The sequence below is a fragment of the Centroberyx affinis genome, unplaced genomic scaffold (genome assembly GCF_046629955.1).
Source record: "Centroberyx affinis isolate AG114_WGS23_722 - 3 ecotype Tasmania unplaced genomic scaffold, CSIRO-AGI_Caff_v1 ptg005676l_1, whole genome shotgun sequence".
In the NCBI taxonomy this organism is placed as follows: Eukaryota; Metazoa; Chordata; class Actinopteri; order Beryciformes; family Berycidae; genus Centroberyx; species Centroberyx affinis.
Genome location: NW_027282863.1, coordinates 421,384 through 444,638, shown reverse-complemented (window position 1 = coordinate 444,638; position 23,255 = coordinate 421,384). Strand labels below are relative to the sequence as shown.

At 39.4% G+C, this 23,255-nt stretch overlaps 1 protein-coding gene across 1 annotated transcript in view; it reads left to right on the top strand.

Moving 5' to 3' along the window:
* The window catches only part of ppm1e (protein phosphatase, Mg2+/Mn2+ dependent, 1E), a 67,338-nt gene that overhangs the window by 41,929 nt on the left and 2,154 nt on the right, over positions 1 to 23,255 (top strand). The window contains exons 2-6 of the mRNA XM_071547108.1: positions 10,041 to 10,162; positions 14,947 to 15,146; positions 20,576 to 20,764; positions 21,751 to 21,894; positions 23,013 to 23,106. Coding sequence (XP_071403209.1) covers positions 10,041 to 10,162; positions 14,947 to 15,146; positions 20,576 to 20,764; positions 21,751 to 21,894; positions 23,013 to 23,106 — 749 coding nt within the window. The remainder of the gene's footprint in view (positions 1 to 10,040; positions 10,163 to 14,946; positions 15,147 to 20,575; positions 20,765 to 21,750; positions 21,895 to 23,012; positions 23,107 to 23,255) is intronic.

Below are 23,255 nucleotides of genomic sequence, written 5' to 3'. Positions count from 1 at the left end.
AAAAAACCCCAATAAAGATAGATTATAACAACAATAATAACATTAATAATAATAACAATAATAATAATAACATACATAAATGCACACACATTCAAACATGTATACGCCCATATACATACATACACACACACCTATAAAAATAAAATAAAGTAAAATAAATAAACATATAATAATAGTAGGGATAGTATAAAATGAAATACATTCGTATACATCTATATATTTATACATATACACACCCATACACACATATACACACATACATCCATACCAGACACACACACACCTACATCCTTAACTCCCCTCCCGATGTGTCAACTTCCCTCCCGATGTGTCAGTTTCCCATTATTGAGGTGAGATGTTCTTCAAGAGGAGAGAGCTCTGGTGTCCCCTCATTCGGACCATTTCTTTTTTATTTTTAGTTTTATAAGGGTCTGGCTCTTGGGGCTGGCTGATTCAACTGCTGCTGTGACATGTTGCCAATGAGACCCAAACTGAGGCCACCGGGGATTTTTTTTATATTTTGTCTTGCTCCAACTTTACCATTTTCTCACACAAATAAAATGGAATGACAAGGACATTTAAATGCATATCAGTATTGATGATGGGCATTTCATTAAGCATCTATTGTTAACTGTGGGAGTTAAGGGGGCGGAGTATGAGGCTTGTGCATACCATTTCAAGATTATTGGGATTTACGTGCCAGTGTGCATACACAGTTTTATAAATCTGATTATTTTTGTCCATACGTACATTTCCTCTTTAGTGCACATTAAACCTTTTAGTGTGGAATCTATGCACAGTTATATAAATGAGGCCCCAAGTCACTGTGAGGTCTAGAAGGCTGTGCCCAAAAGGATAGGGCACTAATGTTAGAAGCCCAGTAATAAAATTGGAAATTAGGCAGTCCCATACCCCCAATTGATTTGGACCTTTGTAGATAATCTTTTCTAATTCCATAGGGTTTTCTGTTCCAAATGAAACAGGCTATTTTTAGCCCCGCAGCAGCAGGGGCTCTAAGGATCGCAATGTCGGTCGTTCGGTCGGTCGCTCTGTTCGCCACCTTTGGTCACGTGGGTCAAAGTGAGCCGCAGGGAGTTAGATTGCAGACTCTTAATCAGGAGATGCGTGATTCCCAAAATGCAATGTCGCGGGGCTGTTAGACTCTGTCTTGTTTTATCCAGATTGGCAAAAAATTACATTTTGATAAGGATGGGGACACATTGAAATAAATCTGACAAAACACAGCTACACCTGATCCAACTCCATCTAAGTTTGACAAAGTACAGCTAAACCTGACACAAGTCCACCTAAATTTGATAAAGTGGATCTGTGAATGACAAAGGCGGCTGAGGATGTCCTAAAATGGCCACCGTACAGGTAGGCCTGCATGTCATCAACATATTTATGAAAGGATACATTGTCCCTGTCAGTGACCTGTCCCAGAGGCAGCATATATAGAGAGAACACTACAGGGACTATCTTGATAAGATAAGAGTTAAACGTGGTCCATGTTAGAGCCATTTCCTTAAATCACACCCAGTTGGAGAGAAGGTGAATTAAAATAGAGTGGTCCACTGTATCAAAAGCAGAAACCAGGTTGAATTTTGTCATAAAGGGGGTTAATTAAGAATTAACTATTTTCTTTAAAACTTTAGACAGAAACAGGAGTTTAGAAATGTGTCTATAATGACATTCTGGTCCAAATTAGGCTTTTTAAGAAGTAGCTGAACAACGGCCTGCTTAAAATGTGAGTGCCTGTGCTTAAAGAACAGTTAACAATAGCTAAAACGACGGGAGATAAAATGGTAAAAACATCTTTCAAGTGCCTGGGTGGTGCCTCTAATGAAGAAGACGATTTCATACATGTCACTGTTTTATGCAGATCAGTCAAGGGAATTGGGTCAAAGGAGCTCAGAACATGGGTGGCTGTGTTACAGACCATACAATCAATCAACAATTTTTCTCAATGTTCAGGAGAGGAGTCAGCAATTCCCTTTGGACCAGGACAAATGCTGGAATATAATATTATATAGCCTGCATAGATTGGAGAATAAAAATCTATTCTTTATGAACCCAGTTTGATCTGGTTAAATAATATTGGGGAGATCTTAGCTAATAGCTTTGTGTTCATGTCTAGAAGACTGATAGGCCTATAGGTATGAACCTGTCTCTGTCTTTCTTTATCCTTAGAGGTTAGAACATGTTTTAGTACTCATAAATTCAAGTTTTTAAACCCGTTTGTATTTATTAACCAATTTAACCAAAATATAATCAAATTAACTTACATAAATCAAATGTATTTCAATCCAATATGAATTCTTCAAATTTTTTTACACAATGAATAATTCTCCTTATTTCTGTATTACTCTGTTTATTCAGGGTATCTAATACATTTATATGTGAATTTGTGACTGGGTAACAGCTTCATATTAACAATTTCTAACTGCTGAGAGGAGTTTACAATCAATTGCTTTTCCCCCAATTGGTTAGCAGAAAGAACCCACTTTTTTTTTCTTTTTTTTTTTTACCAAACTAAGCATTGCGCTACTGCACCGTGACAGCCTGACAATGTAACAAAGAGACTCATTAAGCTTGAGCTATCTTTGAACTAAACACAAAACATATTGCACATCTTATAACCATACAACTGTTCTATATAGCTATCAGTTAGTCATACTCATTTTGACTTGCTCAGATTATTGGTCAGATAAAGAAAAAATGCTTGTACTTTTGACTACTGAGGGATACCATAATCTTCCAGTAGTCATCATACATTGTTTACATCACATGGTAGTGTTCAGGATGGCTACAATGCTTAACAATGTAGCCATTGCTTTAGATGGCTTTCATACCTACATCGTTTGCAGGTAAAACTTTAAGTTCAGATAATTTTCCTAGGTGGGAACACCAAAAAATCAATCAGTCAATGTTTTATGAAAGTCATTTGACCCATAGTTATATAGATTTTAAGCCTTGAAATCTCACTAGCTAAAGAGAAAACTCCTGGTTGCTCAAGAGTGGAAGTATGTGCAACGCATCGCAGAGGATTACGTTGTCAAAAGCCCAGGGTCGATTATGATGTACCATTATAATATGAAAACGCCCTCTGAGTGCCATTCTAGTTCATTTTTTTGTACTCCCACCAAAATATTTGTCCAATAAGTCCGCTTGTGCGCTATTCCTATAGCCTTTCAAATAAAAGTTGTAGAGAACTGGGAAGCTTTGAATAGCTGGAATCAACTTGGAACAGCGTGGAAATCTGATTGGCTGTTGACAGCTGATGATCAGGAAAAGTTCAGCCATAGCCGACTTTTGTGGGCCGACCATCCACACATCGGTCGAGTTTCCCTGTTTGCTCAGCTCCATAGGAAATTAATTGACATCTGCTGACTTGTTGATTGTGTTGCTCAGTGTGAACACATGGTTATTCTGATGTAAAGTTGCAGGAAACGTGAAATAATAAGGGTCCGTACTGCTGTACTGTAGTAAGAGTGGGAGTGTGACTGCAGTCTGGGATCACAAGACACTTAACATGTTAGCATCAATTAAAGTGTGCTGCCTCCAAGCAGCACTTCACTGGCTTCAGTAGAGTCGAGATTCTACCAGCTGGGTCTATGTGGGCATCATAGAACAACCTCTCTGCAGAAAACCACTCACTATAGAAAATGAAAACACACACATACAATACACACCTCCATAAATACTTTTTCACGTTATTCAGTAGGATATATCGTTCATATTGGGAGACTTAATATAGATTGCTCAGCCTTAGTTTGTTTTTGGATATATAATGGCCCGATGCTTACCAGGTGAAATTGAGACTGTTAGCAGGGTTCCCACTGATCCTAAAATTCCTGGACAGAGAGAGTCAGGGAAGTCTGTTCACCCCTTTAGAAAAACAGCATTACCATGATCGAATAGAAGGCTTTTCTTCTTTTGCTCAAATGCAAAGCTCAGCTATGAGCATAGCTGGTAGCAGAGAGAGCAAGAGGTCAAAGCGTTGCTATGCAACTATCTAATTAGATTAGATTAGATTAGATTAGATTAGATTAGATTAGATTAGATTAGATTAGATTTTTGGTTTGGTTTGATTTTTGGATTGGTCTTGGACCATAAAAAGCATTAGGAGCTAACCTGAAGTTAAAAAGTGGGATAACGTTGTTGAAAATAAAAACAGACAAGACAAAGTTAGCGATAGCTTTGCTTGATGTTGAAGAAGTGGATGAGGAGCCCATTCTAAAATGGAGGATGTAGTAAAAGTTAAACCTGCAATAAGCGATAACCAATCCTGAAGCTAACGTGTGCTACGTGGAGATTTTTTTTGAGACACAAACCCGGACCAAATCGAACCTCCTGTCGACCCATTCAGTAGCGTTTCATTTAAAAAAAAAACTAGCTTGTCTCCTCCCTTGCTGTTTGAAAGCGGCGCTCTCCCCCTCCCATTGCTGAAAAAAATTCTCATAATGGCGGAAGCGATGAAGCGAGTAAACTTGTTCAACTAGTAAACTTGCTACCCACCTCTTCACTTGTCATTGTGGGAGATGCAACCCTCAGGTGGAGGAAAATCTGGCAAAGCGAGTCTGGTAACCGGTGACAATTCTCCACAGGTACGTTTATCTTAGCTATTAGCTTTTATGCACGGTCCTTCACTAGGTTTGTCTTCTGGGGCTTCCGTAGTCCAGCAGCTTTGCTGTGGGTTTATTAGCTGCGACCAACAGCTCTATAGCTTGCTCTGTTGGTCGATCGGTTGGTTGGTTGGTCGGTCCACAAAAATTTCCCCACGTGTGTATGCATGTGCGTACGTGGTCGCAGCTATTGCGAATTCGCGCTTGTTTACAAATGTGTTGCGGTTTCTATCACCCTCTAGTGGTCAGAAAAGGTCGCTTAGTGTAGGTTTAACGTTACTGGGAAACATATATGACTCTACATCAGGGGCACAGTAATCCTGTATTAGATTTAATATACAGTATTTAAGTATTCAATTTGTATTCAGTTTGTTTTCACTTGTAACAGTTGAAAAGTTAAAGAATATCACTTCTTTGTACTCATGTTCCTAGCCCGTACAAAATTATTAACTTTCAGTCAATTATTAATTTTAGTATGTAGTAAAAAACACAATGCAATGACTTCTAGAAGTCTGCAACATTACCAGTCTTGATATGTTATTGTTCTCCATAGTATCTCCATGAGGATTCAGCTGTGTCTCTGCTTAGATTACTATGAAGCAGCCTCGACTACATAGTTGGCTAAATGAGTTCAAATAAAAAGGATCTGAGGTTTAAAACTGGCTACAATTAACCATATTCCTTCAAGGTAGACATAAATAACTGGTTTGATGATTGTTTCTCCCATAATTTCCCATAGGGTTGAATAGGAAGCTTAGCAGAGAGTAACAAACAACCCTGGTTTAGCCACCCATAGAGAAGCCCTTAAGATAAGATGGGTTCAGTTCAGGTTTATATTTAAGTTGATTTGAGTGTGATGGATAGCATCCAGGAGTTGGATTACCATGGTTACCTGCATCTGGAGGTGGCCTGGTTACCCCGGTGACTCATATAGAGCAGGCCGTCATTGGAGCGTCCTTCAAACGCTCCACTTTCCCTCCTCCTCCCCAGTTAACAGCATCTTCCTTAAAAAGAGAGGCTCCCCCTCCACCACACACACACACACACATACACACACACACACACACAGACACAGCCCCCAGCCTAATGTGGTAATGTACGATTACACTGTAGCTGTATTAGATACAGGGTATCTATGGGTCTTTTAGAAGTCTGAAAAAAGTCTTAAATTATCTAAATTTAAGGCATTCGAAAGTTTTAAAATGTCTTAAATACAGTTATTATAGGGCTTAATTGTTTTCCCATGTAATTACAACATTGTTTTTAATTAAGTTTCATTTTGATGCAAATATGAAATTATAGATATAAGTATTGATTCCACAAGCTGTGAATGGGACCAGAAATAGTGTTGGTTTTATTTTCTTATGTTATTGGTCACAGTAAATTTGACCCACATTCATGTCCATAGGTTAATACAGAGCAGGGTTAATACAATATCACAATCGTGTTGGACTTCATGTCCCTAAACATTTAATGTCCTTTTTCTTATTCTGCCTATAAAGAATTTCAGTACTTTCATTAGCTATGGTCAGTTAGAAGATTCAATTCCAGGTAGCATTGAAAATGTCTCAAAAAGTCTTCATTTAGGCTCCTGAAACCTGCAGATATGATGTCTAAGGTTGAGGCAAGTGTATTCATTTTTAAAGGCAGCATGTCCTTCACAGAGAGTACAGAGAAAACAGTGAATCAGTCAGTCCATTTTCTCATCACTGTGGGCAGCCACAAACAGTGAATGTAGCTTAGTAAAGCCCCTTTCACACTGGACAAAAAATCCACTAACACCCACTAACATCTGGCTTTTGTCTTCAGTGTGAAAGGGTACAATCAGCATTCATTCCCGGGTCAAATGACTCTGCAGTAGTCACGGGTATTTATCGGCTCCAGTGATGGAAACATGACACAGTGATGGTGGACACGCTAATTTTCGCCCCTTTTCCGGCGCGACGCTATGATGCGCGTTGAAGTTCCGGACGTTGGCGCGTAAATAGCCAGGCAGGAACATTATTCACTGTTTGGGAACAACGTGCTATAGTTGACCAAAAACTGTGTGCATAGGGATGGGAGGATATAAGATTTTATCTTTTATCGCGATAAAAACACTCAAGATAATTTTATCTTGGTGAATTTCCATTATCGGGATAATCGTGAATATCCTCACATGAGCGTGAATATCCTCACGAGTGACTAGCTCACTAACGTACAGTCCTATTGATTTCCTTCTGTCTGTGTGATCTGAAAACAAAACAAGTTATTCATTTACTGTGCATTTACAACACATAACTAATTGAACCATGTGAATGTTTGGATATCAGGTTGATAGGTGGATTCTTTTTATTAATGGATTTTTCTCTCTCATTGTGATTACCTGCTGGGTGTTGGCGAGAGTCTGAATCTGTCCTTGTTTGTTTTTCGCTACAAAGGATGTTAACAAAAAAAGATATGTGTCCTATAGTAAGTAAGTAAGTAAAGTTTATTTCTAGAGCACATTTAAACACAGCTTGAGCTGACCAAAGTGCTGTACAAAAGAACATTAAAATACAAAGTAAAAGTAAAACACAAGGAGAAACATACCAACGACAACAATAGGCAACAAGGGACAAAATACAGAGTTATAGACATGACAACAGATTAAAAGATTAGTGGGCCAAAAAGAAATGTGAAAAAAAAAACAGAAAGGCAAACTCATCTACTGGCAATGGGAAAGGAGTCAATCGCCTATTTTTAGCGGGTTTACCCGCGTTTAAAAAACCTGCATATATGCGCTAATTTTGGTGTAAAAGGGTATAACAGTCAGGGTTTATAAGGCAATAAACCAGGGATGTAATTGTCACATTGTCTCAAACAATAATTATAATACTTACTAGGGCTGCAATTAATATTCAAAAAATAATAAAAATATATTGAAAAACAATTTCTGTTTTGGAATAATCTTTATACTTGTGATTTGCCTCCGATGGCCTTTATGGGCTATCCACCATTAACACAGCCAGTCATTATCTTCTCCCGCCTGGTCAGTGGAAACATCCATTGAAGCTGGTAGGACCACCAAACTGGCAGCCCCTGAGCTAGCCCCTGTAGTTCCACCTCAGTCTTCTAACAAACTATTGAAGTTAAGAAAAGTAAATGCTGATGCTCACCATGTTTTTGAAAGTTTAGCTTTGGCCACTAGCCTCACTGTGATGGCCACAACCCAGCTCACTGCTGGCCATGATATATGACATTGCAGCTTTAATGTAGCAGCTTCTGCTCCTGTTCAGGCCACAGGTTCATGCAGCTCCAAGTGGAACACAGACACATGGTTTGAGAATGAAAGAATGAAAGGTTTGTCCTGATAGGCGGCTCAACCCCCCATCCTGCTGACATGAGAACAGAGTGAACATCCTCCTTCTTACAAATATCCAACCATAGCTGTTATATGATATATCTCAAGCCAAGATAACAGTCCTAATCATTGTCCTTGAAGCAAGCCTGAGAATTTCTGTTGCGGTAGGGATTAACCTTAACCTCAAGTCCGTTTTTTTCCTCAGTTCTGTGAAGCTGCTCCGCACATAATTGGATTTTTGCCCATCCTAAAAAAAAAAATGCAATATACCTTGGCTGAACCCAGGCAGATACAACAGCACGACACGCCGAGCAGGGTGCTTCATACAAACAGAGCTAAGATGCAGGGCTACAGCAGAGTTGCAGTGGTACAATGCTAGATATCCTCCAGGGAACTCCCCCCCGCCATTTTTTAATTCCCAAAGAGCAGCCAGGTCAGCGGTAAGCCCACAGCAACAGTTATGAAACACCCTGCTGGCTTTTCGTTCTTCCGTCGCTTCGATTAACGGCTGATTGGATAGCCCGGAAAGCCAAGTGTCAGGTAATTAGACGGGCTGTCGTCACATGAATAGATGTAGGCTACTGTATGTATGACCAGTGAGTTATCTGGAGTGACACAATGTTAGGTATTACTCTGAGGCAGTATGACAAACAGCTGGCTAAATCTCTGTGAGTAAACAAGGGTCTGAGTGGTTAACCAGCTTTAAAAGTACATTAGTCATTTCTAGCTTAATTTCACACTCACACACCTTCCCTTTAATTTCATTTTCATCAAGTATTTTATTTTAGGCGTCCCGGTAGCTAAGGTCTTTTCCTGTCTGTCTATGCTGTGACTGTTTTGTTTTTTCATTCATGCATTTTGTTTGACATCCTTGCCGTTATATCATTAAATTTGAGGTGAGATCTTTTAAGGCCCTTAGTTATCTGTATGTATTGTTCATTTTCCCTGCTATTCTTGTGTTTTTTTCTGTTATTTGTGCATTTTATCATTAGTCAAATAAACGGACACAGTGATGGTGGACACGCTAATTTTCGCCCCTTTTCCGGCGCGACGCTATGATGCGTGTTGAAGTTCTGGACGTTGGCGCGTAAATAGCCAGGCAGGAACATCATTCACTGTTTGGGAACAACGTGCTATAGAGGATATAAGATTTTATCTTTTATCGCGATAAAAACACTCAAGATAATTTTATCTTGGTGAATTTCCATTATCGGGATAATCGTGAATATCCTCACATGAGCGTGAATATCCTCACGAGTGACTTGAAAAAGCTGTCTAGCTCACTAACGTACAGTCCTATTGATTTCCTTCTGTCTGTGTGATCTGAAAACAAAACAAGTTATTCATTTACTGTGCATTTACAACACATAACTAATTGAACCATGTGAATGTTTGGATATCAGGTTGATAGGTAGATTCTTTTTATTAATGGATTTTTCTCTCTCATTGTGATTACCTGCTGGGTGTTGGCGAGAGTCTGAATCTGTCCTTGTTTGTTTTTCGCTACAAAGGATGTTAACAAAAAAAGATATGTGTCCTATAGTAAGTAAGTAAGTAAAGTTTATTTCTAGAGCACATTTAAACACAGCTTGAGTTGACCAAAGTGCTGTACTAATTTATAAACGATAAAAGTTGATCTCCGCAAAAGAAAATTGGAATTAGGGCTGGGCGATAATTTAATATTATCGCTTATCGTCTTTCAGTGGAATCATATCGTGATGATATGAAGATATTTTGATATCGTGCCACACATTTCTGCTGTCTGAATTGATGATGACAAGCAAATTTTACTCAAAAACTCATAAAATGAGGTATGGTAGGAATATTATTTGAATATTTCTGTTTTGTTTGACATCACACCTAACATTACCATTCGGTTCAATGAGATGAACATTCATTTGATTATTTAACGTGATCTTGCATACATGAACCATATCGTGATGTATATTGATATCGAGAAAAATCCTTATGATGATATGATGAATGGAAAATGGTTATTGTGATATTGATTTCGACCATATCGCCCAGCCCTAATTTGAATATAATGTTTTTTTATGACCCATCCCTAACTCTAACATCTGTCCTCTCCACAGTAACTGTCCATGCTCCCTGGCTGCAGCCCTGGCCAGAGCCACGGCAGACAGCATCCTGCAGACTGACCTCTCCATCCACCACCTCAACAAGACTGTAGAAGATGGAGCTGACCCGCTACCCCGTGAGTCCCCTGGGAGCCCACAATGCTGGTCTCTCTCTCACTCACACACACACACACACACGCACACACACATGTACCAGGGTTGGGGTTGGGCCACCCTGCCTTAGAGAGCTGTTAACCGCAGAAGAAATTCATTAGACGTCCTAAAGGCTGTTTCAGAGGCTTTTCCACCCTGACAAGAAAAAATACTGGAGGAAACACTGAATATTTTTTCATTACTTTTTAATACTAGTCATTTTTGGCTGGGCCAGCAACTGCCAGTAGCCACAGCTGGCAACCAGTCCATGAGGTTAGTCTGCTTCCAGTCCAAGTTGAATAAATTGCAAGATATTAAGCATTGAGGTAAACAGGTGTGTAAAAGACAAATAGACAGACATATTACAGCATCACAAATGACAAATACATCAAGAAAGACATGTACATTCCACTTGTATGCTGCATAAAACGTAAATGCTTAATTGTTTGTTTATGGGATATCTAAGCTGATGAATCCCTGAGAACGAGAGAGGTGCCCAATTTATAGACTAAAAAAAAGTTTCCTTGCTGCCTTAAAATTGTGAGTTGACTGAAGTAGTACTGAACAGTTAGGTCAAAGATCATTAGTTAGTTGTTCTAATGTAGAAAAGCTAACTGAGTGAACTGAAGTTAAGATAAGTTCAATCAACAAATGTCTAGTCATGCTGATTCCTGTTTCCAAGTTGAATGCATTAATTGATGAACTGAAATCCAGTGTTACTTATTTTTTCACAAGGTTTGCTAGGTTTAAGTTTGAGTTCCTCTTGTATCACATGATTAATACACAGTCCAGCAAATAGTCTGCAGCTGCAGTACACTTACTTGTAGTGGATTGTACTTGCCATGTGCATCAGAGAGAAACTTACTTGATTGTGAATTCCCAGATACATAGATAAGATAGATAGTAGATTTTATCATGTTTTTTTTTTATTATCAAAAATTGACCTATGATTCACCAAACATACATACATAACAAGTCTCTATCCTGTAACTTCATTCAAACCAGAAGAAGAAAGAGTTTCTGGAGAGTTAAATCGAATGCAATGCATACTGGGAAGTCTGCTAATAAACTAACAGTGTTGAGTTTAGTGAATGCTTTATAAGGTGTTCTTTCAACTCATAATTTTAAGTCACAAGATTTGAACTCATGATTTTAAGTCATGAAGCTCATAACTAGCACTTTTAAGTTGAAACTGACAAACACATCTAAATACATTGTGTTAATGGATAAAGATGAGTTGATTTCACTAAATTGCACTATGAGTGTTTACAGTGTACAGATGAAATGTAAACAGGTAGCTTTTGCCACCCTACCCTACAGTTTATTGAGAGAGAATGAAACAAGGGTCAAGGGTGGAGGGGTCGGTGGTCAACTAACACTGTCTTCTGGCTCCATCGTTTCCCCCTGTGGTTCCTGTACTGAGGGAGAAGAGCAGAAAAGAGAGGGAAAAAAAGAGCAGAAAAAAGGGAAAAATGGGGTTTGGGGAGGGGGGGGCATGTGAATACTGAGCCAGAGAAAGGATAATGGTTAGGTGTATAAATAAGGTGCAGCAGGAAATTGAATGTGTGCTTGAGGCGTGGTCTTAAGCCTGAACCTTAGTTAATAATAATAATAATAACTTCATTTCTAAAATTGTCACCTGTTATTAATCTAAGTGCACTATGATGAACAGCATCACGGGGCCCAAGGGTATTAGCTGCAGCATGCATGTAAATAATGTCAGCATAATCCAACAATAACAAGAAAGTTGCCTGTAAAATTTGCATTCTACTGTTTAAGGTAAGGCACCTCTTATTCCTATAGTGGAGAAAGTGATTTGCACTCAAAGAAGAAATACGTTTTCCAAGACCTTTTATGTTCTCATTATATTGTATATATTTTTATTTTTTATAAATGCAACCCAATTTACATTTAAACCTGAAATAAGCGATTTCAGACCCTATAACCAATCCTGGGGATAAATAGGATTTGTTGATGGTAAGCAATGCATTAAAAAACACCAGCCTTATTATTATTGTTATTGCTAGCACCACTTATCCCTTTGTCAAATCAACTGCTAGGGGGCAGGTATGTATTCTCAAACAAATAACCAGCAGAAATAAAATGTTCATTAAAAATAGCACATATTTGCATCTTCTCTGAAACAAGGACAGTATCTTGAGTGAGATGTTTGGGTGAGATGAGAGTATGGCCATGCAAGTCAGTGCCTTGACCATTTTCCAAAATTTTACCCAATTATAAAGGTTCGAGATTTTTTTCCCTTGCCCTTAACATCTTATAAATTTCAGGTGTAAACCAAGGAGCTTTCCAGGAAACAGGGTGGTGAGTGTTTGGTGCTGCATCTGAAAAAGGGATAAATATGTATGGAAGAGGTATTTGATCATTGTACATGGATTCATTTTCAAAAGTTTCAACCTTCCTGTTAATGTAATAAATCCCAGGAAAAGTAATTAATGGTAGGTAATGTTTATTACATTAATGGGAAATGTGTTACCTTAACAGGATTATTACAGTTAACTGCAAACTGTTATTACGTTTCTTGAAAGTTATTACATTCATAGGATTGTTACACTTCCTTTTTTCAAGATAATGTTTTGGGATTTTTGCCTTTATTATGATAGCTTTACAGTAGAGACAGGAAAGATTAGGAGGGGAAGAGAGGGGGATGTCACGTGACAAAGGTCCTGTGCCGGATTCCAACCCAGGACGTCTCAGCTGCATGGTACTCACCTTAGACCACTAAACCACCAGGACGCTCTCGGATTGTTACACTATTATCTGGAAATTGTTATTATGTTAATGGCAGTTACGTTGAAAAGTTGGTTGAAACGCACACCAATATTAGAGGGGTGCTGGCTCACAGGGACAAAAACTCTAAGTAAAATGTTGTAGCCGCACTCCCATAGCTCACATGCAGAATTCTTTATCGTTTAAAAACCAGACAGAAACCTGTCATACCCTGATGAAGACAGGTTTCTGTCAAAACGTTGGTTTTTAAATAATAAAGAATTCTGCATTGGAGCTACGGGAGTGCGGCTTTTTACTTTGAATTGGAGTTATGTTAACGGGATTATTACCCTATTAACTGCAGATTGTTATTACGGTACAGGGAAGCTAGTACCTCAACAGGATTATTACACTATTAACAGCAATTTGTTATTACATTAATCAGAATTTATTACCTTCACAGAATTGTGTTTTTTTTCTCCTTTTTCTCTTGTTTAGGTCCTTGGACACATAATCATAGTTGTGTGCTACTCTAAAATATTCATGGTCTGAACATTTCCTGTGTATACATATTTCCCTATTCATATACACATTTTCCAGCCAGATTCTAAATGTTGGTTTAGGTTAATAATTTCCATCAGAGCAGTCCTGACAGTATAAAACATTCAGAGTAACCTATAGCTAGGTTTCAGACAATTGTTTGTTACCAATTTCACCACTTTGATACTGCACCATTGAAATGACAGCTGTAATGTCCCAAACAACACACACACATAGAATGCTGGTCCATTACTAAACATTTATTAAATACACCATAGAACAGTGATTCTCAACCTTTTTCATATCAAGGACCCCAAATTCAGTCCACATTAGGGCCACGGACCCCCATTTGATGAGATTTTGTCATCATTTAGAGCCACTGCTATAGAATAATTACATTCCTCCTCTTGGTTTTCGCCCACATCAAAGAGTGCTGCCGGGCGTCTGCACAGTATTTATGTCTGATGTCATGAGGCTCTACCATTATGTGGGAAGGTTTCTGTTTTTGAGAGCATGCTTATCCTTTGTTATTTTTGTTAATGTAATATAATGATGAATGGAATCCTACATATAGTGATGTATATTGTATGGGTAACGTTTGATATTATTATGTTGAGCTTTACCTGAGTTTTAGGTATCAAACATTTACAATAAACAGCAGTCTACTGGCACACTAACGCAGAAAACAAATAAACATCTAAGACTTCTAAGAAATTTATATTAAAAAAAATCTAGGGTGCCTAAGACTTTTGCACAGTACTGTATATATATATAGTATATTTATTGATTTCCAGAGGGTCAGACAATTAAGGATGAACAAGCATGATAGAAATATGTACCCTCTTTTCCAACTTACCCTCAACACCGAACACATTCTCCACACACACAAGAGAACCAAAAAAATAGTCAAATAATCAAAAATGAAATAAATTTAAATAAAAAAGAATAAATAAATAAATAATAGAAAACAGAGATAAAACACCAAGACAGAAGGTTTATACAATTAGGTATAACAAGGGTAGATGTGAGCAAACTTAAAGCTGTCTGATTGATATATCAAGCTTGACTTGACAAAGTCTGACAAAGTCTCATTTTGATTTCCACTATAATAAACTGGTGAAGACTGAGAACTCTGGATTGTCATCGTCCCTGTTATTTGCCTTGGCCCTCATCAAAACTACCCTTTTACACAGGGTGATGGAACTTAATGGATATATAATGGATTTTTGAGAGGCATGTTTTGTTAGGGATTTTCTCTGGGGGATGTATTTACAACTTGTTTCACACATTCATGATGGTTTTCAGCCCAACTGGAGTGGAAATCAGACTGAAAAACAAAATGAACAAACCAGGAAGGAAGAAATTTTTTAGGTCAGGGAAGTGCTCTGACTCAGTTATGGAAAGTCATCAGTATTTTACATCCAGGCTATGGTGTCAACCCTGTATATAATAAAGAAGCAGTGGGACTAATTGAAGTCTGTTGTTTGTGTGTTTGTGTCAGAGCTGGAGTCAGTCAAACTGGCCAGGCTTGTGTTCAATAGGCTCTTTGAGACCTGCTGCCTCTGGCTGAAGGACCTGCCCTACCGCCGCCGACCACAGCCGTACTACGAAACCTCCATCCATGCCATCAAGAACATGAGGCGCAAGATGGAGGACAAGCATGTTATCATCCCCGACTTCAACTCACTCTTCAACATCCAGGTAGCTACACCCCCGACCCCCTCACCCCACACAACCACTCAGCGTGACCACTGTTGCTGGCAGTGGGAGGCTAATGAATGACCACCATCATATTAGGGCTGAACAATTAATCAAAATTTTATTGAAATCGCAATATATATTTGTTAAAGGCTAAATGTGTGTCAAAATACCATTTTAAATGAAATATTGTCATGCTGCAGAGATGTCCTGGCCTACACATCATATTCTACAGACTTAAGAAAACATCTTTGTTTGGTACAGATCCCCGCAAAAATCACACCATAATCATTTTAATAAATTTTTCAATGAAAATGAGAATAATGATGTAAAAATGAGCATTCCCTCTAATATCGCAAGTCATATCGCAAAATAATCACAATTAGATATTTTTTCAAAATCGTCCAGCCCTACATCACATGCATCCTCTCAGTACCCACTATGACCTCCATTAAGGTCAACAATACAATAAGCTTCAACTCCTAGTTCAAAAGCATGTTACCAATAGTAGAGAGGTCAAGGGTCAAAGGTCACAGCACCCAGACAATAGATGGAACAAATATTCCTGTGAGCCTAGAAAAAGTTCCTGCCTCAAAACACTTATGAAACTCACGATTAGTCACATACTGCTGCTCAGTCAATCAGCTGGAGACTGAAAGAACTTTCCATGCCAATGAATCAGTTTCTAAACGAAGCCAAGTGGGTCAAAGGAAGGAAGCAGCTCACCTCCTCTAATGAAGCATTACATTAGTTTAGGCAGGACACGGAAGTCATCTATCAGCTGATCGCTACGCAAACCAATTATATTCCATTCTCCAATTCATTCTTCAAACCAGTCACATTTCATTCTCATAATAAGGCAGTCTATTTAAATGACCTTACACTGAGTAGAATTTATAACCTCCTCCTCTCCTCTCCTTGTCTCCTCTCCTCTCTCCTCTCCTCCTCTCCTCTCCTTGTCTCCTCTCCTCCTCTCCTCTCCTTTCCTCTCCTTGTCTCCTCTCCTCCTCTCCTCCTCTCCTCTCCTTGTCTCCTCTCCTCCTCTCCTCTCCTCTCCTCTCGTCTCCTCTCCTCTCCTCTCCTCTCCTCTCCTCTCCTCTCCTCTCCTCTCCTCTCCTCTCCTCTCCTCTCCTCTCCTCTCCTCCATGGTGGGACACGCAAACACCCAAACCGCTCTCCAGTTATATTATCCATAATAAGGCAGTGTATTTAAATGACCTCCTCTTACACTGACTAGAATTTATAAACCTCCTCCTCTCCTCTCCTTGTCTCCTCTCCTCTCTCCTCTCCTCCTCTCCTCTCCTTGTCTGCTCTCCTCTCTCCTCTCCTCCTCTCCTCTCCTCTCATCTCCTTGTCTCCTCTCCTCCTCTCCTCTCCTTGTCTCCTCTCCTCTCCTCCTCTCCTCTCCTCTCCTCTCCTCTCCTCTCCTCTCCTCGTCTCCTCTCCTCTCCTCTCCTCTCCTCTCCTCTCCTCTCCTCTCCTCTCCTCTCCTCTCCTCTCCTCTCCTCCATGGTGGGACACACAAACACACAAACCGCTCTCCAATTATATTATCCATAATAAGGCAGTCTATTTAAATGACCTCCTCTTACACTGACTAGAATTTATAAACCTCCTCCTCTCCTCTCCTTGTCTCCTCTCCTCTCTCCTCTCCTCCTCTCCTCTCCTCTCATCTCCTTGTCTCCTCTCCTCCTCTCCTCTCCTTGTCTCCTCTCCTCTCCTCCTCTCCTCTCCTCGTCTCCTCTCCTCTCCTCTCCTCTCCTCTCCTCTCCTCTCCTCTCCTCTCCTCTCCTCTCCTCCATGGTGGGACACACAAACACACAAACCGCTCCCCAATTATATTATCCATAATAAGGCAGTCTATTTAAATGACCTCCTCTTACACTGACTAGAATTTATAACCTCCTCCTCTCCTCTCCTTGTCTCCTCTCCTCTCTCCTCTCCTCCTCTCCTCTCCTTGTCTCCTCTCCTCTCTCCTCTCCTCCTCTCCTCTCCTCTCCTCTCCTCCTCTCCTCTCCTTTCCTCTCCTTGTCTCCTCTCCTCTCCTCTCCTCCTCTCCTCTCCTCTCCTCCTCTCCTCTCCTCTCCTCTCCTCTCCTCTCCTCTCCTCTCCTCCTCTCCTCTCCTCTCCTTGTCTCCTCTCCTCCTCTCCTCTCCTCTCCTCTCCTCTCCTCTCCTCTCCTCCATGGTGGGACACACAAACACACAAACCGCTCTCCAATTATATTATCCATAATAAGGCAGTCTATTTAAATGACCTCCTCTTACACTGACTAGAATTTATAACCTCCTCCTCTCCTCTCCTTGTCTCCTCTCCTCCTCTCCTCTCCTCTCCTCTGCTGCTCAGTAAAGCTTTATGCCACTGCTGCTGTTACTGGTCATACCGCTTACTCCTACCTGCTCCTGCCATCACTGGTCGTGCTCGTTCTTGTGCTCCAAGAACACTCGCTTTGAGCCAGATGAAGAATCTCCAGAGGCACCACCATCCGCCTCTATCCAAACCTGCTGTCGGAGCTCTCGACTGGCAAATAAAGTCCGCTGATATCGCTTCAAGAAAGCTTTGTCAAGGAAAGAATGAAAGATGGAAATTGTCGACCAGGAACTGATAAGAGAAGTTTTTTCGTGGCTGACTCCTGTGGGAGGCGAAATGTTATGACTGTAAAATGTATCTAAGATTTTGAACACTGGCCAGTTGGCAATGAAATTTGGATTTTTATTTGCCAGACAAGAGCTCTGACGGCAGGTTTGGATAGAAGAGGTATTGGTGTTTTTGTTGTTCAGTTCAGTTCAGTTTATTTAAGAGGGGACAGTCCATATTAATCAACAATAAATGTAAATACGCCAGATTTAGCCAAAAGGCTAATTTTCATATGTAGTCCCTGGCCAAGGTGTTATAAAAAGGCATCCTAAAAAGATACAAGATAAAAGTAAACAGTAAAACATACAGAGCAAAGATGGTTAAGAAAGGACACACAGTTATTTAAACTAGGCTGTAAATCTAGGTTTTTATTTCTGAGTATCCAGAATGATCTCTTTTGCCTCCAAGGATTCATGTGGCTCAGAGCGAGACATCTTGAGCGTGAGACAGAAGGTGAGACACCACAAAAGATGATTTTGCATCACAAGCGTATGCTGTTCCATGTAGAATTCACACAATGATAACCGAGAAGAACAGCACAACCAGTCACAGCGGTGCGATTGGTGTTTGTTTGAATCAGCTGACGATCAGCTGATGTGTGCGACCGTGACTTACGAGTCCTGCCTGAACTGACGTGATGCTTCATAGTGTATACTCATGTCTGCAATAGCCTAATCAAGGTAGATAAAGGTCACAAACAACAACAGTTCTCCAACTTGCAAAGCCTCCATAACGATTTACGCTCGTTTATCGTTTGTCTTCTGGGTTCAATTTTCCAGCAAAAATAGTATGTGAATGCAATACTGTTTCGCAGCTGACTTGGAAGTCCCGGATGTTAGACTTTCCCACTGGACACTTAACACAGCATAATAGTTATGCAGTGGTGGAATGCAACTAAGTGCATTTACTCAAGTACTGTACTTAAGTACAATTTTTAGGTACTTGTACTTTACTTCAGTATTTCCATTTCATGTTACTTTATACTTCTACTCCACTACATTTCAGAGGGAAATATTGTACTTTTTACTCCACTACATTTATTTGACAGCTTTAGTTACTAGTTACTTTGCAGATTTAGATTATTAATACAAATTATAAATCAACTAATAAATTATGATATATTTTTATAGGTTAAGCTACCCAGCAGTATATAAAGTAATTAAAATTAGCTCCACCTTTACCAGCTGCAACATTAAAGTGATGAACACATTAATGCATCAATAATTATAGTCCAATAACATGATATATATGATTCTGAAATGGGCCATTCTGCATAATGACTACTTTTACTTTTGCTACTTTAAGTATATTTTGATGCTAATACTTTTGTACTTTGACTTCAGTAAGATTTTGAATGCAGGACTTTTACTTGTAACAAAGTATTTTTACACTGTGGTATTGCTACTTTTACTTAAGTCAAAGATCTGAATACTTCTTCCACCACTGTAGTTATGTCACACTAATTAATACACAACACTAATTGTCTAATGGCAGAAATCTCAGATCCAGATCACCACCAAAATCTAATCAACTGATCCTTGGGCCAAGGGCTATGTGTCCATTTCTGTAACTCTGTAACTGAGATATCTTACTAACAAACACAGACAGACAGGAGTGAAAACATAACCTCTGTCCAAATTCGTGGGCAGAGGTAATAATAAATAACTTAATTTGTGGCATAAGCCAGTGTGGAATGTGTAGCTTGCACAGTTGACACTTTTCTAACCAACATTATTGATATCCATTCAGAAAAATGCATCTGATTATCGATAAGGAATTTTCATATCAATGCTCACAGCTAATTATTACCATAATTATATCACCAGTAATTAGCTGAAAAGCTGTCAAGATTGTTATTAGTATTAGTAAGGGTTACACAAGGCAGTCATTTGACAATCAATTTGACATTCTAAATGTAGTTGTGGCGTATCAGCTTCCATTATTCTGCAATATGAGTCACTCAATCATAAAAATGAACTTGAATTTAATCATCAAATGGATTTCAAAATCATAGAATGTATAAAACTATACCAGCCAATTCCATCTTTAAATTTGAAGTGCCTCAGGAATCTGAACACAGCATGAGCAACACATTCCACATAGAGGCCACTCTATGTGGAATAACATATTTCTCCACTGTCGGACTGTAAAATGATAACAGAAGTTTGTAATGCTAAGAGGCATAAAGAGAGTGTTATGTGATAAATAAACATTTTACATTGATGAAGATATTGCTTTACTGCGTGGATGCATGGACACACATGACGGGGAAAGATGGTGAAAGTTTCTACCAAATATGTTCAGAGTGAGTCAGGTAAAATGAGAGCAATCCTGTAGTGTTACTGGGATTATTCATTTTTTCAACCATCCCAGTATATAGGATTAGTAAATAGTGTCCACATAGTGTCATTGTGGTCTACCATCTAGACCAGTGATTCTCAACCTTTTTCATATCAAGGACCCCTAGTTTAGTCCACATTAGGGCCACGGACCCCCATTTGATGAGATTTTGTCTCTTGGACCCATATCTGAGAATATTTTTATTGTTAGATATGATTTTGTCCAGAATTCCGTGACTATCTGTATTGTAGGTAGAGAGATAACAGAGAAACTATGATCAAAACAGTCATTCTTCTAAATTCTCTAATTGTGTTAACTTCTTGTAAATGAAATAATGCTGAAGTTTAACAATAGATCAATTTGCTGGGGACCCCCTGGAACCCCCTCAAGGACCCCTGGTGGTCACATTGAGAACCAGTGATCTAGACTACTGACTGATCTCCCTGTTTACTCAGGATCAAGAGGAGCAGGCTTTCTTCGCAGTATTTGATGGACATGGCGGCGTAGATGCTGCCATCTACGCCGCCAACCACCTCCACGTCAACTTGGTTCGCCAGGAAGCCTTTGGCCAGGACCCCGGCGAGGCCCTCTGCCGGGCTTTCAAACTCACCGATGAACGCTTCGTCCAGAAGGCCTCACGAGAGGTAACGACATCTGGAAAGAAGTAAACTGATGAATATTTCTTTGAATAGGTCAATAAATCTATTCAAAGTAATAATCGGACACATGTTAATCTAAATAAATGTCCATTTTGCTACTTCTATGGCTGATTGATATAACATAATAGTGATTGCTCCTGTACCCAGTTCATGAAAGCTTTTACATTTGCTGTTCTAAACATATTTATATATTAATCTCCAAACCAACTAGGTTAACCCATATTATTAAGGGTTGGGTAGCAACCTTAGTCAGTGTTATACTGTTCTTGTCAGAGTCAGAGTTATACTGTTCTTGACCTTTGCAGATTGGATGCCAGATCCTGGAAATGTAATGACTATAAAAAGATGTTAACCAAAACCACTAAGCATAACACAACTATTCAGAACAATTTTTCTGCTTATTTTTCAAGTCAAGTGATCAAACTCATCCAGTAAAGTGAGGAGAAATTTCCTGTCTAATGCCACGTTCAGGTCATATGGGAGGAAGCGGAATGATGGGAAAACTTCCCGTTGCTCCGAGTTGGAAGCATTCATGCGTTGCATTCCATTCACTGGAAATCTCAAGATGGCGATCGTGCGCTCAGTTGCGCTCCTTGTATTTACTGTTAGGTAAACCGATACTACTACATATTTCAGAATGACTTGGAGGAGCAAAGGTAATTTTAAGTTTAAACTGATATTGTAAATTGTATTGTAGCCTACCAACAAGCCATGTTTGTTGCTGCATTGACACACTTAAGCGTCAGTTCGGAGATGTCGGAGCGTTCAGAAAGTTCCCTTGGAATTACCACTTGGAGGTTGATGTGAACGGTTTTTCCCATTCGGAAGCTAGTAATTACGATAACTCCCATATGATGTGAATGCAACACAAACATAGGGTTAGGGGTGGAGCTGCTGTACTCACTGCCCAAGCTGAATACATAGAAATGTGTGTGTGTGTGTGTTTGTATTTGTGTGTCTGTGCGCTCCAGCACCTGCGTTGTGGGACAACAGGTGTGGTGACGTTCCTGCGCGGCAGGACTCTGTACGTGGCCTGGCTGGGAGACTCCCAGGTCATGCTGGTCAAGAGAGGACAGGCTGTGGAGCTGATGAAACCACACAAACCAGACAGAGAGGTAACACACACACACAGATACTTTCTCACGAGATGATGCACAAACAAATAACTTCATCTGCATGCATTGTGGTACCAATTTAAGTATTAAGATGAGGCACCACAGGGAAAATGGCGATTTTGGCTTGATTGGTCAACTTTGAGACACTAATATTTTGCATCTGTAACTACTGTGATTTCACAAAATGTACAAAACAATCATCAAATAAACTGTAAATAGTTAATTTATCTTTTTATCTACCAGCTGCATCAACTACGCCAAGCATATTATTAGCTAAAAAAGAATGCCATATTCCCTGTATGCAAAAACAGACGGGTTTTTGATACCTTCTGTCTGTTTCTATTATATGGGACATTTTACATGAAGAATGTTAAAAGAAAATGAGATTTTCAACATATGCATAGTGTTTTGTAAAGATTTTATAAAAAACATTTTTTTCAAATCCCTCTGTAAATGACCAACTATTGAGTTTCTCATCTGACTGAAACAGGAATATGTACTCAGGGATTTTTAATGAAATATTAGCTGATTTGAATATGTTAATAACAAAGTAAATAAACGTCACAATACAAAAAGTGTTTGTATTTGTGTCCATATCCAACATACAAAATGTAATTCTGATTGGAAGAAAGGAATATTTTCTCCTGCTGAGTAACTGCAAACCCAAATCTGTGGTGAAGCCTGACATCTAATGGTTAAAAGTAGGGTACTGCACTGGCAATCCGCTATTGGCTGGTCTTTGGTGCCAGGTGATGTCACCTTCTATAGAGTACAACAGGTGGTGACATCACCTGGCACCAAAGATGTCAGCCTTCACCACAGATTTGGGTGGGGTTTAGTTACTCTTTAAGGATACATTTGGTGATTTTTGGACCTATATATAAATTGTCATACCTATAGTACTAGCAGAGAATATCGGCTAAGAGTCAGCTGGCGGTTGAAACGGCGAGCTCTGTTGCTGCTCTCTATTGCTGCTAACAATGAGTCCAAACGGGGCATGTCAAAATATCCCCCAAAAAAATGGCAATCATCACCACCATCGTCTTCCTCCTTCTCATCATTATATCGTCACAATAGTCCACTGTAAAAGGCCAACTGTGCTGCTTGTCTGTTTACAGGATGAGAAGCAGAGGATTGAGGCTCTGGGAGGCTGTGTGATCTGGTTTGGCACATGGAGGGTTAACGGCAGTCTGTCTGTATCCAGAGCCATAGGTAAACTACTAGTTCAGTCAGATACTTATACATACATACATACATACATACATACATACATACATACATATACTCATATAGCAGAACTGTGGCCAATTACGGACACATAAACTATCTGATGGCATTTCCAGTCTCTTAGTTCCCTACCT